This window comes from Leptosomus discolor, chromosome 1 (assembly GCF_034619465.1).
Source record: "Leptosomus discolor isolate bLepDis1 chromosome 1, bLepDis1.hap2, whole genome shotgun sequence".
Lineage (NCBI taxonomy): Eukaryota > Metazoa > Chordata > Aves > Leptosomiformes > Leptosomidae > Leptosomus > Leptosomus discolor.
Genome location: NC_141391.1, coordinates 202,201,042 through 202,217,400, shown reverse-complemented (window position 1 = coordinate 202,217,400; position 16,359 = coordinate 202,201,042). Strand labels below are relative to the sequence as shown.

Below are 16,359 nucleotides of genomic sequence, written 5' to 3'. Positions count from 1 at the left end.
CTCTCTGACAACATCTGCAGTGGAGTCTACTCTCTCTTTGGCAGAGGTACTGATTTCTTCCATGCCAGAAAGAGTGTGAGCTGATGTCTCCTCTATGTTATTAGGAAATATAGGAAGTCTTGTGCATGAGTAATGAAGGGCACAACCTGACTGATGGAGAAGGATGGCTCAAATGTAGCAGTTTGGGCATTGCGGCTCTTGGGTTCAGAACTGCTGTAATTTTTTTATCCTAAAAGAACTGAGTTTGACTTTAGTTTCAACGATGAAAATAACTGGAGAACATACCTATTAGCTGTAGAGGCTGAGTGCACTTATATCTTCTGCATTAGCCAATTCGCAAAGCAAGTTTTACATACGAAGCCTTTGCCTCCAAAGATGTGTTGCTAACGGTGGCAGTGATTTTATGAACACTCTGGAAGCAGCCTGGGGGAAAAGATGTGGGTAGAGATCAGGCAGAGAAAGAAACTGTAGAGTATCTGATTCCTAAAAGATTTGTAACACTCATATATTTTCTGCAAATCAGTTGATATTTCTTAGAAATATGAGTGGGCATGGCACGGAAGGATAGAAAAAAGTAATTCCAATTGTCAAGAGTAGTCCAAGAACATGGGAAGTGACTGAAGAGGAAGAAGTAGATTTCCTCTTCTGAAATTAAAATAGTTTCCTTAAGTGCTCAGCTGATCTTGTGATGAACACATTGAGGTTTCATTTTGCGGCTGTCTTATTTTAGGTTTGTTGAAAAGAACATTGTTATTTAGATTTTTAAGATAAAGTGTATGCGGACAATCTTTTTGTCACCATCCTTGCTGCCATACTAAACACTTTTACTTTAGCAGCACCTGAAATTGTCTGCTGCCATGAGCTAGTCATGAGTTTTCTCTCCAGAAAAATGGCTTTAAATGCATCCTTATTTTTTGCAGGCAACCTGTCCATAAATTATACCAGTCTGGCCCATAGCTCCGTTGAAGATGCATGAATAATATTTCTTCATTCAAAAAGAACTAATCAGTTGATTCCTTTAAAATGAAATATGAACTGTAATCTGACTTCGTTGACTGCTAAAAACTAGCACTGAAAATACTCCCAAGTCACATGCTTAGAACTTGAGATCTATGCTTGCCAGAAGAAGGGTTCAGTAAATCTGAAATTCCTCTGTTCATAGATGTAGAGACCTTACTGTGCAGTATTAAGTGTAAGAGGTGAAACGGATTACATGACACCTCCTGGATAATTCCGAAAGTTCTTCAGGGGTCTTTGCCATTTTTTAAGAGCTCTTGAACAAACTGAAAACTGTGTCAAGAACTGATGCTACTTAACCTGGAATCACAGAATCACAGAATGATATGGGTTGGAAGGGACCTCTGGAGATCATCTAGTCCAACCCGCCTGCTAAAGCAGGTTTGCCTAGAACAGGTTGCACAGGACTGTGTCCAGGCAGGTTTTCAATATCTCCAGCGAAGGAGGACTGTGTTGATCCTATGGAAGAATGCTTTCCTTAGGATGTGGAAGGAAGGAGCCTTATGGTTGTGCTGATGATGATCTGTCTTTTCTGGCCTGGATCAAACTGGAAGAAAGTTTGAAATAATCCAGGAAATTTTATGTACTGCTAAAGGTTCTTTGACAGGTAACATAGCCAGTTCTGGTGTAGAGAAGTACAATACAGCGAGATGAGAGTATTTGTTGAACAGCTATCTTTTGTGTCTTTGGAGAGGGGAAGTGGTATTTATACGTTGCGATTTTATTCTGCAGGGAATCAGTAAAGAGGTATACAAACAAATGCATTACTAAATTTGTCATGGTAGTGAAATGCTGAAATCATTAGCTGTCTCCGCACTGATGACTCACTAACTTCTTCATGCTTATGCCATCGTCACAAGGTGCTCTTTTCTCCTGCATACAGCAAGGATACGTTTCAAAGGCTTTGGAACATAGGCCTAGATACTTTTTACTGAAGAATGTATACTCCTTGACACCTGTGAGGCTGCAGACATAAGCCCTCGAAAAAACAGTATTTTAAGTGAAAATCTTGAAGGAGTGGAGATTTTTTCTTTATGTCTAACTTCTGAGTCAGACCCTCCTTTAGACTTTAGACTGTCACAAAAACAGAGCTTCATCAGTATTCATGTGTTTTGAAAGTGGATTACAAAATCATGGAGTTACAGGAGATAATTTGTACTAGAAGAATAAAGGCACCAAACATACCCATCAGCATGTTGTATCAAGCATTGGAACAGGCTGCCCAGGGAAATCGTGGAGTCACCATCCCTGAGGGTGTTCAAAAAACGTGTAGATGTGGCACTTCAGGACATGATTTAGTGGGCATGGTGGTGTTGGGCTGACAGTTGGACTTGATGATCTTAGAGGTCTTTTCCAACCTTAATGATTCCATGATTCTATGATCATTGATTATTTTTAAAGCCTGTGGTCTGGATTCAGCCATGATGCTTGCTGCTGGTTCCAGTAATGATGGTGATGCTGATGGCTCCACTTGCCTTATCAAATGCTAAATGCCTTTGGCTGATGGATTAAAACACTTATCAGTGGCAAAGAAAGAGGAAGCTAAGTATAGTAATCAAAGGCAGAAAAGAAAGACATAACAACTCTCGAACTGTAGCATGTATTAGGGTATTGGTGTTGTTTCAGTGCTATGTTTGGCTATTAGAAAGGACCAAGTTATGGCTAGGTTCACTCCATTCTTCAGGTTCTTGAAAGAAACAGTTTGACAGCAGCCAGGATAAAAAGATAGTGTTTGTTGGGTGTTAATGAAGGGAATTACTGAACAAGTACTTGAAGGAGAACCAGGGAATATGGTATGTTCATCACAAATTCAGACTTAGTAAGTGGTATTTTGGTTGTCATGAAAATGGTACTGTGTTATAGTCGCAGTTGTTTTGTTCCAGTAACGCTGAAGCTCACTTCTAAGCTCACTCCTATATTCATCCACATGTTCTTTCACATCTACAGAAGAAAACATGCCGTTCCCAGTTCCATACCTTCCTACAGATTAGTTTGTGTTGGTTTTGTGTGTGGGGTTTTTTTTAGGACTGCAAAGATTGAATCATTTTCTTGAGATGTCTAATTAATGTTCTACAAGGCAGAAAGCTGAGGGGTTGGAGGGGGGTAATCAGTGTTTGCATCCTGTGGTATTTGGGTTCAATTCCACTGCTGAAGCCTGTTTTAAACTGAATGTAACTGAATCAAACTGAATTAAACTGAATGTTTTAAAGCAATCATTCAGTGTTACACATTACAGCTATTCTGGAACCTGTAGTTTGTTCATAGTTTGTGCTGTAATTACTGCAAGCGTATCCCTCATCCCCTTAAATTAGGTTACACACATTGAAACAAGTTATGTAGATATCTGATAATTAGCAACAGCTGACAATAATAAAGTAACAATCACGAAAGAGAGGAAAATATGTCCTGCTTCCCACTGCAAAATTTTCAGAGTCAATGATCTCATTCAAATGTCAGCATCGCATGTACAACACACAGCCCTGATGTTTCTTTTGCACTGTAATCTGAGAGCTATTTTCTATGTAAATTCCAGATACTGTCCTAATACTTCGGCACTGTTCCAGTCCCCACACGTCAGCGCCATTTAAGAATGAGCAAATACAAAGTGCGTCTCTGGAATTATAACAATGTACATCTAGCCCCATTGGTGCATATCCTTTAACTATCCCTCGGTTTAGTTTTTAGTTTCTCTCTTTCGCATATAAATCACTCTCAGTGCTTGAGAATTACGTACTTACTCCAAGCCAAAACAATAGCAGATAAAATAGCCGTGCCTTTATAAACATGATGAAAAGAGGTGGATATGTCCCCAGCAATGCTGAAGACTTGAATTTCCTTAAATCCTCCACTATTTTCATAGGATTCTCTACTTATGGAATCACCAATACCCAACCACTTGCATTTTTCTAAGTAGAAAAAAACCATTAAGATCAGACATGATCAAATCAAACCCTCACCTAACCCAAAGCAGTGATCTAAATTGGATTAGTAGGGAAGAATATAAGATCATATCACATTTACATGATTCACTTTTAGGTTACCCATGCCTATAGTCATTATGATAGTTACATAATATATAGTAATATATTATAGTTATTATAATAACTATTCATGCCTTTTAAGTTATTCATATCATCCCCTGTGGGATCCACTGATTATGTTTAGATTTCGACCGTAGATTATAAAAGAGGGAGGCCCAATATTATGGTGCTGAAAAAGAGTTTTAATATTTTCTTTAAAACTGTTCTTTAGTTTTTAGTCATCTAGTCCCCTGTTTGTACTCGGCATTAGCCTCTCAAGACACGAGTGGTCATTCACCCATCCCTTCACACTACTGTATAGAAAGAGATAATCGTGAACTAAATTTGCCTTTGGTTTATTTTAGCAATTTCAGCTGCAGGTTTACTGGTTTGGCTGCCTGCAGACACACCTAGAACACTTGTGAAGGTACGTGGTTTCTTGGCTGTACTGAAAAATTCCAACAGGCCAGTTTAAAAGGAAATACTTGGTGATACCTGATGAGAAATTGCTTTGCGTTCACCAACCAGACAAGAGAAGGAAAAGGAAGAGACCTCAAGTGACACCTTCCTGAAAACAGAGGCAGAAGATTAGAAGTAGGGTGTGAAGTTAGAAGTTTTTGAATAAAAATATCAGTGACACCTTCCTTGGGGTTCTGCCACCGAGGTTATGTTTCAGACGTGTGCTGTGCACAGGGAGTACAGGTCCAGTAAGCAAGAGCATGTTACTGCCTTCTGCCTTCCCACTGCTTAACCTCTGGGCTGGAACCTAACCAGGTGTCCATACCTGAGTCCTCCATCCATTATTATTTTGATGTACTAGCTGAGATTACACACGGAACTTGAATTATATCAACACGAATTTAGAAATTAAGTTAAAAAATGAATGTATTCTGACAAGGCTTCTGGATTTAGAGTTACATTTGCCTTTCATAAATGAACACATAAAACTCCTTCGTTTCTGTGCATCATAAGCAGACAGAGGAGCAGAGGATGTCTGTAGAAGATTTGGAGTGATACCCTGCGATCTTTGACCTGTCCTACACATTGTGCGACTACAGACATGGCATCTGATTTGCCTGTGCCTTCCCTTCCCATCTGTGACACAGGGGTGGCAGTGCTTCCAGCTCTCATCAAACGGCTACGATGAGAAATGAATGCGGGGGGCTCCTGAGACGCCATGATAACAGATACATGAGATACAAGATGACGGAACTGCTATGACTATTGTGGATTATTATGAACAGATTCAGTGTGACCGAATCACCGGCCTTAAAAAAACCCGAAGGTCCTGCGCAAGTACATGAGAGGGTGAAACTCTCGTTTTTCGCACAGAATAACCAAGGTAAACCCACGACTTTTCTGCTCAACTACCGCGCCTCGCACAAGGGCAATTGACGAGCCCAGCGCCGGGGGACGCCGCGCCACCGGCCGGCCAGCGCGCGCCCTGCGCCCCGCCGCGCGCCGCCCCTCTGCCGCGCCCCCTGGCGGCGCCCGGCTGCGCCCGCCTGGCAGCGGAGCCGCCGCGCCCCGTCCCTCCGCGGCCGGGCCGCCGCTCCCCGAAACAGCCCTGGGGGCGTTTGCTGCCGGGGGGCGATTTCCTCCGCGCCCCGGGAGCGTAGCTCTGCCTCACGGCGGGACGTTGAAGTTTGGGACGTCACCGGCCGGGGCGCGGCCCGCCCGCGCTCTCCCCAAGCCGGGAGTCGCTCGGTTGCTCGGGGCCCGCTCACTCGCTAACGGGGAGGGAGGGGATTCCCCGGCTGGCCCGCGGGACGGCACCGGACGGGACGGGAGTCTCCGTGCAGGAGCCGAGGGGACCGCCCCCCGGGCTCGCTTCCACCGGGGCCCTTCCCCGCCCCACAGCCCGCTGGGGTCGCGCCGGCCGCGGGGCCGTTTCCTCCTGCGGGGGCTCCGGGGCGCGAGCGGGGCGGGGCGGCGCCCCTCGCACCGGCCGTCGGGCACCCCGCGCGCCCCGGGCTGGGGCGCTCCCGCGCGGCTCCCGCTCGGGTGTGACGTCACCGCCCCGCTCCCGCCTCAGCCGGCAGCCCGCGGGCCGGTGCTCCGCGCCACGGGCGGCGGCGTCGCGCTGTGGAGGGGCCGCTTGGCGCCGCCTCTTCCCCTCCCTCTCCGCCGGCCTCGCTCCCGCCCGGCGCTGCCCCATGTTCGGGCTGGAGAAGCCGGCGGGGCAGCCGAAGCCCGGCAGAAGCGGTGGGTTCCCGAAGATGGCGTGCGTGGGGGATTTTACCGTGCTCAGCTCCAGCATCCCGGCCACCAAGGTGGAGCTCTCCGTGTCCTGCAGGTACGGCGGCGGCTCGGGGGCGCCCTGCCCGCTCGCCGCGGGGCGTCAGAGGGGGCAGAGAGGCGAGCGGGCCGGGGCGTGCCTCGCCCCGAGCTCGGCAGCGGAGGGGAAGGGGCAGCGGCCGGGCGCGGGGCTCCCTCCACATGGCCGGCGCCGTGCGAGGCGCTTTCCCTCCCGTCCTGGCAGGGCGCGCCGGGAAGTTGTGGCTCCTCAGCCCCGGGCAGCGCCGGGGGCGGCAGCCCGCCGCCGCCCGCTTGCCGAGCGCTAGGCGTGCCCGCGGCGGGGCCGCTGCCGGCGGAGAAGCGCCGGCTCTGGGAGCGGCTGCGGGCGGCTGCCGGCTTTGCCCAACCGGGCGGCTGGTGCCGCCCCCCCCAATCCTTCCCCCGGCGCGGGGGGAGCGGGAGTCCCGCCGCCGTGCGCGCAGAGCGTTTTCTCCAGCAGGCGTTTAACTTCTGGAGCTGTCCCAAGTGCCGCGGGTGGGGGCGGCCAGGGCTCCCGTCCGGAGTGATCCCTTCGTAGACTGTCTAAGGCTCTCTTGCAGAACCGTTACGAAACGGCCGTGTTAGCTCGTCACGTTTTATCGTAGCGCTGCTGCCGATAAATTTAAAAAAAATGTCAACCCGTAACGCAAAACCTCGTGTATGCAGTTTTGTCCCTCGACATTTGTTTGGCCATGGTTTCTTTTTCGGTATTTCAGAGATCCTGCTTTCTCCCTTGAAGCACGGAGAATTTCCCAGTAGAGGTCTGAAAGTATTTTTGTTTGTGGGCTTTTATATTCATATCTTCCTTCACGTTTTGCGGCTTCCTTGAGTATTCCCTAGTAGTTGCAGAGCAGCGGTTTCTTTCACCAGCAGAATTGGCAGCTTTTAAGCGGATAATTTGAACTGTTAGTGTTGTTTCCTGATGGGAAATGAGACAAAGTTTGTGCTGCACTCCGTTGCTCCATTTTCTGGTGTAGCTGCCTGGGAGTTGCTGCTGTTAACACCACTTCTCCGAGGACAGAACGGCACTGCTCTGAGCTTGAATTGTCAGACCACTCCCTCTCTTTCCTTAGTAAATAAAGTACGATTTTATCAAGGGTGCGTTTCAAAAGAAGGCTGAGATGATGAGAAATAGAGTGAGATTGCATTTTGAATACTGAAACAGTCACTAGGCTGACGTATGAATACTTGTGTGTACTTACTGCCTGTCTCTGCAAAGTTCACTGACAGCAACCACAGAAACCCTTGGTCCCGTGGAGGGCGTGCTGCTATGTGTGAAAGCAACTCAGGACCTTTAGTATTACTTTTAGGTTCTTCAAATGACCAGTCACCACACTGGGTTTGATGCAGTTCATTTCTAATGGGAGTTTCTTGCATTCGAGGTGTTGTTTGCGTATACCTGCAACAGTTTCCTCAAGCCTTAGTTCTATAGTGGTTTGAGAATCCATCAGATAGTTACGAAGAAATGTAGGTATATGACAGAGTCAATCAATTCTGACCAGTTACCTTACTTGTAACTAATTTCACTATATAGTTTGCAGTTTTAATTTCTCTGTATATATCTTCAAAAGTTTGTTTTGTTAAAACTGCTTTTTTTTCTTGGTTAAAAAAAAAATGGTCTCCCATCCTGATATGTCTTGATGTCAAGTGCAGAGGAATGGGAATTTCCATGGTGATTCCTTTCTTCTGTACATGCTGGAATGATGGCTTTTGGTTACAAAATGATGTTTCAAAATTGAGTATAAAATGAATGACATTGGGGGCAGAGGTTAATGATTAACACATGTTTATGTGTCATCTGTAAACACATTCATTGGCTAAAGCTCTCAAAAAATAGCATTACATGAAATTGTGAAATACAGCAAAAGCAAACTACAAAGTTCAGAGAATGCTGAAAGTTCTTCAATAATCAGCAGTTTTGTATTCCTTAACACCTGGAGAGAAATGCTTTTAAAATAGTTTGGGTCATGACATTAGTTTTCCCTTGATACCTGAAGAGTTGTAGAACCGATTTGGTCACTAGTTTACATCAGCAATTGTCAGCTGATAACTACTCTTTCTTCCTGGTTTTCTTTTCTTTTTTTTTTTGCTTGTTTTCATTATAGGAAATACAGGAGCTTGTTCCAGTTTGTACAGGTGCTGTAATTTGGTCATCAGTGAAGCAATGGAAGCTGTTTGCATCACAGAATAAATTTGTGGCTCTAGACAATATTCTTCAGTTTCTTATTTTTTTTCCTTTCTTCTTATTCAGTAAGGATACACCTTCTATTCACTCAGCTTTTAATTCTGTATGGTTTGTCTGTCAGCTCCTCCCAGGTTAATTTGCCCTGCGTGCCCATACTGTCAGTGTTACCAAATTAGCCAGGTTCCAGCACTATGCAGATGGCATTGCACTACTTCTTATTCTGCAAGCCAGCCTGTTTTAGCTTCAGGGGCACATCAGGTAGCCTTTAGGAGAAGTGCATCTGATAGGATGAGAAATTGTCTATGAAAATTATCTCGAAATGTTTTGGATATCAGGTGATGCTCTTTCTGGGGTTTCTTTATGGCTAAAACCTTTTCATATGATTCCCGTGGCTTTTTGAATGTCAGCATTTGCTGTAGTTTTACAAATGCTAGAAAAGCAAGAAATTAATTTGATTCTTTGTAGTTATTACTACTCAGTGCCTATCAAACAAAAAGTTCACAGTTCTTTTCTGACTCTTGTAAGATGTATATTTCCAAACCTCTGAGGTTTTTTATCAGGAGTCTGTATTATTTGGCTCAAGAGCCGGATCTAATGACTTAAATGTGTCATCCCAGAGGATCCTCTGGTGTTGGTAATAGTCCACGATGGTCTGGATCAATTGTTCTAGTAGCCATCTCCCTCTCTGCCCTGTAGCCTCCTTCATCACATGCCCTGGAGGGCATCCATGGTCTGGTGAAAATGTGACTATCACCTGCTATGCGATCTTTGTTTGTTGCGACCTGGCATAATTTTCCATGATTGTCATGTGGTGAAGGATCAGGACCTTGTCCCTCTGGTTGGTGTGGAAGAGAGAATATAGGCTGCTCTTATCTTTTACTGCACTACTGTTTTCCAGCCCAAAGGTTCCCCTTTCTCTAAAGGGGCATTTGCACTGCATACTGGTTATAGGCCTGTGCCTAGACTTGAATCTTCGCTTACCAGCTGTGTGTGTAAACTTGTGGTCTCATGTGAGCTTGAGGTAAGCTCCAGGCCATGTGTCTGTCATCTCATATCTCCCTCGCTGGTAATGTTCTTCACTGATTCCAATATAGTTAAATCTTGGAAAAACTTCGTATTCTGTTCCCATCTTCCCTACTATCAGTGGTCGGACCACACCTTGAGTACTATGTTCAGTTTTGGTCCCTGCTATACATAAAAGATGTGGACAAGCTGGAAGGGGTCCAGAAAAGGGCCACAAAGATGATCAGAGGACTGGAAGACCTGCCATATGAAGAAAAGCTGAGAAAACTGGGTTTGTTCAGCCTTGAGAAGGGAGACCTTATTACCATGTACCAGTACATAAAGGGTGGCTACCAAGAAGGTGGAGACTCCGTTATTACAAGGAGTGACATGGAAAAGACGAAGGGTGATGGATACAAGTTACTCCTGGGGAGATTCTGATTGGACTCCAGAAGAAACTTTTCCACCATGAAGACAATTAGACATTGGAATAGTCTCCCAAGGGAAGTGGTGGATTCCCCTACATTGGACAGTTTTAAGACTCAGCTTGACAAGGTGCTGGGCCATATGATTTGAACTGTATTTTTACCTTGAAAGGTTGGACTAGATGATCCTTGAGGTCCCTTCCAACCTGGGATTCTGTGATTCTGTGATTCAGTGCAGTTACTATGTTGTTGACTGAACTAGTGTATTTGATGCTGAGAACACAAGATGGTTATCACGTATCTTGAAGTTTGTGCTGTGTATGAACATAGAAGTTCAACAGGCTCTCAAGTTTTTCACGTTTTGTTGTGATGTGTATAATGCTCCTCATGGTTACTGTATGGACTGACCTAGTTTTTCCTGTAGTCTGCTGATTGAGCCGCAGCCTTTATGAAACCTTATCTTACAAGAAAGGCCAAGAGTTTCATTATGCCTCATGTTAATATTTATTTACTTACTGAATGAGGAGTTATCAATCAGAATTGTCTTCTTGAGAGTTTTTTTTTAATATCTATAGGAAAGTGGAGCTGTAGTTTGATCACTTTGACTTCTAGTAGTGTCAAAGATGATACGGTTATCTGAAAGATGGTGAAAGTGTTGTAAAATATTGACACAGTACAGGGTCACTTTGCTGATTCAGAAAGCTTATGATAGTATTGCTCTGCTGGACTTTATGCTCGATCTGGCAGTCTGTCCTTGTCATTCTGGGTTTATGCTGGATAGGGTCTACGCTGGCTGTATTCCCACACCGGGCATAATGTGTGTAAAGGCAGCATAAACTTCTTATCATGGTTAATTCAACAGAAATACAATTGGTTGCCCATGCCTGGTTTGGATCAGTTCTATGCTGCTTCACAATTTGTACAGAAATCTAATATTAATGAATGGGCTGAAGGGAATTAAGCAACTCTTGTTCTCAGTAACGAAGATAATTTAATTCCAAGTTTCTTGCACAGAGGAACAAAACATACCTCCTCAGAACTTTTGTCTTTCCTTTTGTTTGGCAGTCTGAAAGTCTTAACCAGCCACTTTCTAGTGATTGTGGTACCCAAAAGTATGTTTAATTTTATCTTTGATAGTCCTGGGCACTGATTTCTGGCAAGATCACTTCTCTCCTGCCTGTGTATTTACCTCCTGTTTTTTTTGGAAATACAAATCGTTTGTTAGAAATCCATGTCGCAGAAAGATGCAATGATAAAAGAGATATCCATAACAAATTATTTGAGCTTTTAACTCTGTATAGTACAAAATACGGAACATAAATTCATCCTGGCTTTCACTTTCGTGCTTTCTTTGTGTATGTGTGTCCAGGTTGGATTGAAAGTCTGTGGAGTGGTTACGTGTGACCAACAACAGGAAGTTGATTTACATGTTTTTTCTTTGAAACGAAACTGTCTAGACAACCAGCTGGCTTCATCTGAGGAAAACAAGTGTATTGGGAGAAAAATATAAATGGGTGATGGTGTCCATCAAAATAGTCATGGAGGTGCATTCCTGATAGCCTACACTGTTTGATTTTCACCTATGCATCTATATTGTTTGAACTTCAAGCATGCAGCAATGTGAATCCTAGAATTTAAGGCAGACCTGTTGCCCTGTAAATTCAGTCTTGTGATTGCTAGAAACAGGCCTCAGGGTTTCGCGTTAACTGTGCAAGTCTCAGGACCTGCCAGGTTTTGTCTAAACTTGTCTTTGCCTACATGGAGCTTTGTTTAGGTTTGCTTAGCTGCAAAGCCAAACCCAGCGTTTTTTCTAATGACCAGGTGGCTACTGCTTAGTTAGTTTCACTTTGGCTTTGTGTAATTGTGTGGTATAACCCTGTTTGTTTCTACAGAGAATAGTAGCAAGTAGTTATGCTGTGTATAATGCCGTGTTTGTGACCCTCACAGAACGGTGAGGTGCAGAGGAGCATTGGTGCGGTGTGATAGCAGAGGCCTTGCAAGTGGGGACACAGGATGCAGGGTGGAGGAATAGGGGCTGAGAAGAGGGGCCTTGGGATGCCACTGGGGACCCCAGTGCTGTGAAGAGGTCACCTGCCAGTGCTTGGTAAAGAAGTGCAGGCTGGGAGCTGGGCAAACCCAAAAGAGTTGAAAGAGCAAGTCTTAAGCAGATGTAATACACGCTATACTTGGTAAATGTGGGTGTGAAATGGAGTTGCAGGCCAATGAAGCAAGAGCAAGATCTAAGAGCGTGTTGGAAAAATAGCCCCAGGTGAGTGTCCTCAGAGTGGGGAGGATGAAGCCATCAACATCGTACTCCTTCTGCGACCACCTGCTCCACCCGTGCCACCGTTGTAAACGTCATACTTCTCCCCGTACAGGACATGCGATGCTGACGGGTGGCTCACGGTAACATACTCCTAGAGCTGAAGCCAACAATCTTAGCCCTCAGAAGGGTGGTATAAAGGAAAGCCTGACAGCAGGAAAAGGGCTAGGTACTAGGAAGTGTGTAACAACTTTAAATATATTATTATGAAGGCTTTCTGTAGTAGTAGTACTTTCCTCATTTTCTGTCTTTCTCTGCCTATCGAAGCAGTGCCTCACCTGCTGACACCCCTGCAATGGCTGAGAAAGGATGAAGAGTATTGCATTGGTGGTATATGGTTGCTTTCTAAATGAATTCTTTATACCTTTTAAAGAGTTGTTTCAGAAAAACTGTGCAAAACCAATCTGTGTGTAATATATATTGTTATACATCAATGAAACACTGTATTAACTGTACATTCCTAAAGAAATCAGATCTAAAATAGGACAGCATATCTGTGGATTTGGATGGGCTGGGTGAAAGTAGCTGGAAAGAACCGGAGGTGACAGCAAATTGAACAGGTCTTTTGACCACCAGCAGTCCTTAGTGCCATCCCCCAGGATCTATCACTGGTACTCACAGCCAGAGACTGTTTACCTACCCAGCCTTAGAAACATAAATGTAGATGGTTCATTCTGTTGGTTTCAAATAGGAATTGGGTTGGTATTGAAGCAGAGTTCAACCAGTTTGTGATATTCCTAAATGGACTTTTTTTAATTTAAACTGGAACAGTCTAAGATTGTGTTCAGGTCTGCTTCATCTGCAAGAGTATCTTTTCATAATCCAGTACTTCCTGTCTGTTTCCACAGAATTCCTGCAAAACTATTGCTATGTTTAAGTAAATAAATTTGTCAATTCCATTGGGTTTTTTTAACTCCCAGGAGTAGTCAGCAGTTTTAATAGAGCTTTCATCCTGAAATGGTTTGCATACACCTAGCCAGAGAAGACTTTCAGTGAGTTGTCATAAAACTCACAGAAGCAGTGCTGGTCTCCCCCTTCTCATTGCTTGTCCCTTTCTGTTTTCCCTTAAGAGACTGGCTTCTGAACCGATGTATGTTTAAATTGACAATGAAAGTTACTGGGAGGCTGAAAATTATTTCTTTGTCTTCTTGTGAACAGAAAGAGTCAATTAATTCTCCAAAGGTTATGAAGAGGTATTGTGGATGTTTTCTTAAGCTTGCATAACAGAGATGTGTTTGCTTTCTTTCCAGTCCTTCTAGTGCCCCAAATTGTGGAAACCATCTGAACAGAAAGAAAGAGGTCATCCTAGTTGCCTCTTAGTCAGGAGAGCCACCATTTTCTCACCTGTGAGCCTTTCCTAAGAGAACTGGTGATTTTTAACAGGAAGAGAAAATCCTGAGAAATTGTCTAATCTGCTTTTAGGTCCAGGGTATTTTGAATCTAGAGATCTGGAGGCTAATAGCTTTCTTTTTATTGTGTTCTGACAGAATGCAGAAGTAAATAGCTAGGAAGGGTGACTACTCAAGCTAGTGCTACAACTGAAAAGTTATTTGTGGAATTACTCTGCAAGAAGTCAAGTAGACTCTTACTCAGGTAGGCTCTTTGGATCAGACGTTGTCTTATGGAGGACTGACCGTTGCAAGTCCGTTAATATCAGTTAAGGCTGACGGACAGTGATGACTAGGATGTACACTTATGTTATGATTTGTAGTGGAATGGATACTATTCTGCACAGTAAAAAGTGAGGAGATGCTTCTCTTTTTTTTCAGGATCTTCACTGAAGAAGGCATATGGGCCCAGCATTAAGTGAGGGAAACAGAAATGCATTTGTTTGAACTGTTTAATGAACTAGGGACAGTTCCTCTTCCCATGGAGTGATGCAAGTGTACTGTAAGAAAAGTAGTGTATGCTCTTATATATGAGACTATAATATATTGAAAATGTATGTTTTCTAAAAATTAAAAATAATTTTACGTGGGTAACTAACTTTTGTGTTTGCAAACTGCTGAATGCTTTATTTCACAACCAAGGAATCTTTACATGCACTTAAATGTAATCTAAAGATGAAGACAAACATAAAATCTTAACACCTGGAGAGATTCTGACAAATTCATCTGAAGTAAAACACATTTTTATCGTTAACAATTTCAGAGCTGTTGAAAGCAATGTATAAATAAGTATTTTTCCAGTCATATGAACACAGTTGGGTTTTTTGTTTTGGTTTGGTTTTTTTGAAACTAGAGAAATAGATTTTAAACTGTTCAGTTCTGTAGTTACTGTGGCCTGTTCTTCAGTGCCAGAATTCTGTTATTTCTGAAGGGCGAGTTGGATTTGCTTTTGCGTAGCTGTTGGGTTTAACGAAGGGTTAAATTTAAAACGAAAAAATTCCAGAGCAGGAAGTTCAGATATTGATCATTAAAATGAGTCAAATTTGAAACAAAGTGTATGTGAACAAGGTGAGTAAATGTTACTTTTTAAGTAGGTCAGTCTTTGTCAACATAGATATAATGTGTAGAGTAGGTGAGATCGTAGAGGCAACATACTGTAGTGATTTCTGTGTAGCTACCACTGCTAACTGGATCAGTGAATCCTGAAGGATCTGGTTTATATATATGAGATATTTTTTACATTGAACATAGTACAAAAGACTAGACATTAGGAGGCGTTTCTTTACTGAGAGGGTGGTGAAACACTGGAACAGGCTTCCTAAAGAGGTGGTCGATGCCCCAAGCCTGTCAGTGTTTAAGAGGCGTTCGAACAATGCCCTTAACAACACGCTTTAGCTTTTGATCAGCCCTGAAGTGGTCAGGCAGTTGGACGAGATTATTATTGTAGGTCCCTTCCAACTGTTCTGTTCTGTTCTAAAACAATTTTTGAAGCAAAGCACTGGGCAAACCAGTTATTTTGACAAATCTACATGGAGTTCATGAAACTGAACAAAGTGATTCTGCAAGGCATTGCTAAATATGTTTTAACTTTTATTTACTGATTACTTTTTTTTTCCTGGGGAAATTTCTCTCATTATACAGGAAAACAGATCTTTATCCCAGCATTTCTAATCTGTTTTGTGGTTTCCAGTTTAGACTAAGTAGGCGTTATTGCCATGGCTCCTATTAGGTTTTTTCCCTTAGTCACCTATGCTATTGCAACCATGTTGGAAGGTCCACTCCAGAATGGGCAGGTGCAGAACAAATTCCTTCAGGATCTGTGATGGTAGAATAATGCTTTCTGCACGGATGTTCCTAGGCTTCTTTGCTGTACATATTTGATGTGTTTCTCCAGGTACAAGCCTGTCTCCTTTTTTTTCCTTCCTCGTAATTGATAGCAATTAATTCTCTTCTCTTTTTGCATTGTTTATCTGAAAGACTTAGTGGGCATAGAAAAAATATGCTCATCCTGTTCAGTCAAAACAGAAGCCTTTTCCTCTTGATACTTTGATTAGGAGGAAGAAAGAGAAATTTCAGATATTTCTGGTTTCTGAGTTTGTGAGCTTTCCTAGGACTGTTTCCTGAGACAAATAGTGTACTATGAAAGAGAATGCCTTTCTCGGGAAAAAGGGAAAGAAATACACCTTGTATCACTCAGCCTGTGCAGAAAGTGCCATTGACTATTAAGGGGATAAAGACTACATAAAGTTCCAGAAATACATCCAGTCTTCTTTCTGCTTTTGGTTTTAGCATTTCTTTTGTTTGTAGATTGTCCTATGCTTATGTGCCATGCAGTTTTCATACATTTAAAGGAGCACTTTGATCGTTTTCCTCCTGAAATGAAAATGCACAAATGAAATTGGGCAGCCTCTTGAGCGGTTAGGTGAGTTAGTGGACTGATCAGACTTTTGCTGGGTTTTGTTTGTTTGTTTTTCTATTGGCAGTAGTCTTGAAGTTCCTTCTGAACCTGGCTGTGTTTCTTGAAGCTTGTTGAGTTCTTATGTTACTGTTTTGGTTGGTTATTAATGATTTGGAAGATCAGGCGTGTCTGCAAACTTTGCTGAAGACCTTGTTTATTTGTGGTAAAATGTGTGAAGGGTCAAATTGAGGATATTACAAATTAATGATACTTGCTGACCTGAATTACAATGTCAAGCTTTGGTAACTCAGCCTTGCAGTCCTT

General features: G+C 43.3%; 1 protein-coding gene across 1 annotated transcript in view; it reads left to right on the top strand.

Annotated features, from left to right (window-relative positions):
• Positions 1-6,193: 6,193 nt before the first annotated feature.
• Positions 6,194-16,359, top strand: part of CPNE8 (copine 8) — a 108,284-nt gene continuing 98,118 nt past the window's right edge. The window contains exon 1 of the mRNA XM_086473898.1: positions 6,194-6,333. Within this exon, the coding sequence (XP_086330024.1) occupies positions 6,194-6,333 (140 nt within the window). The remainder of the gene's footprint in view (positions 6,334-16,359) is intronic.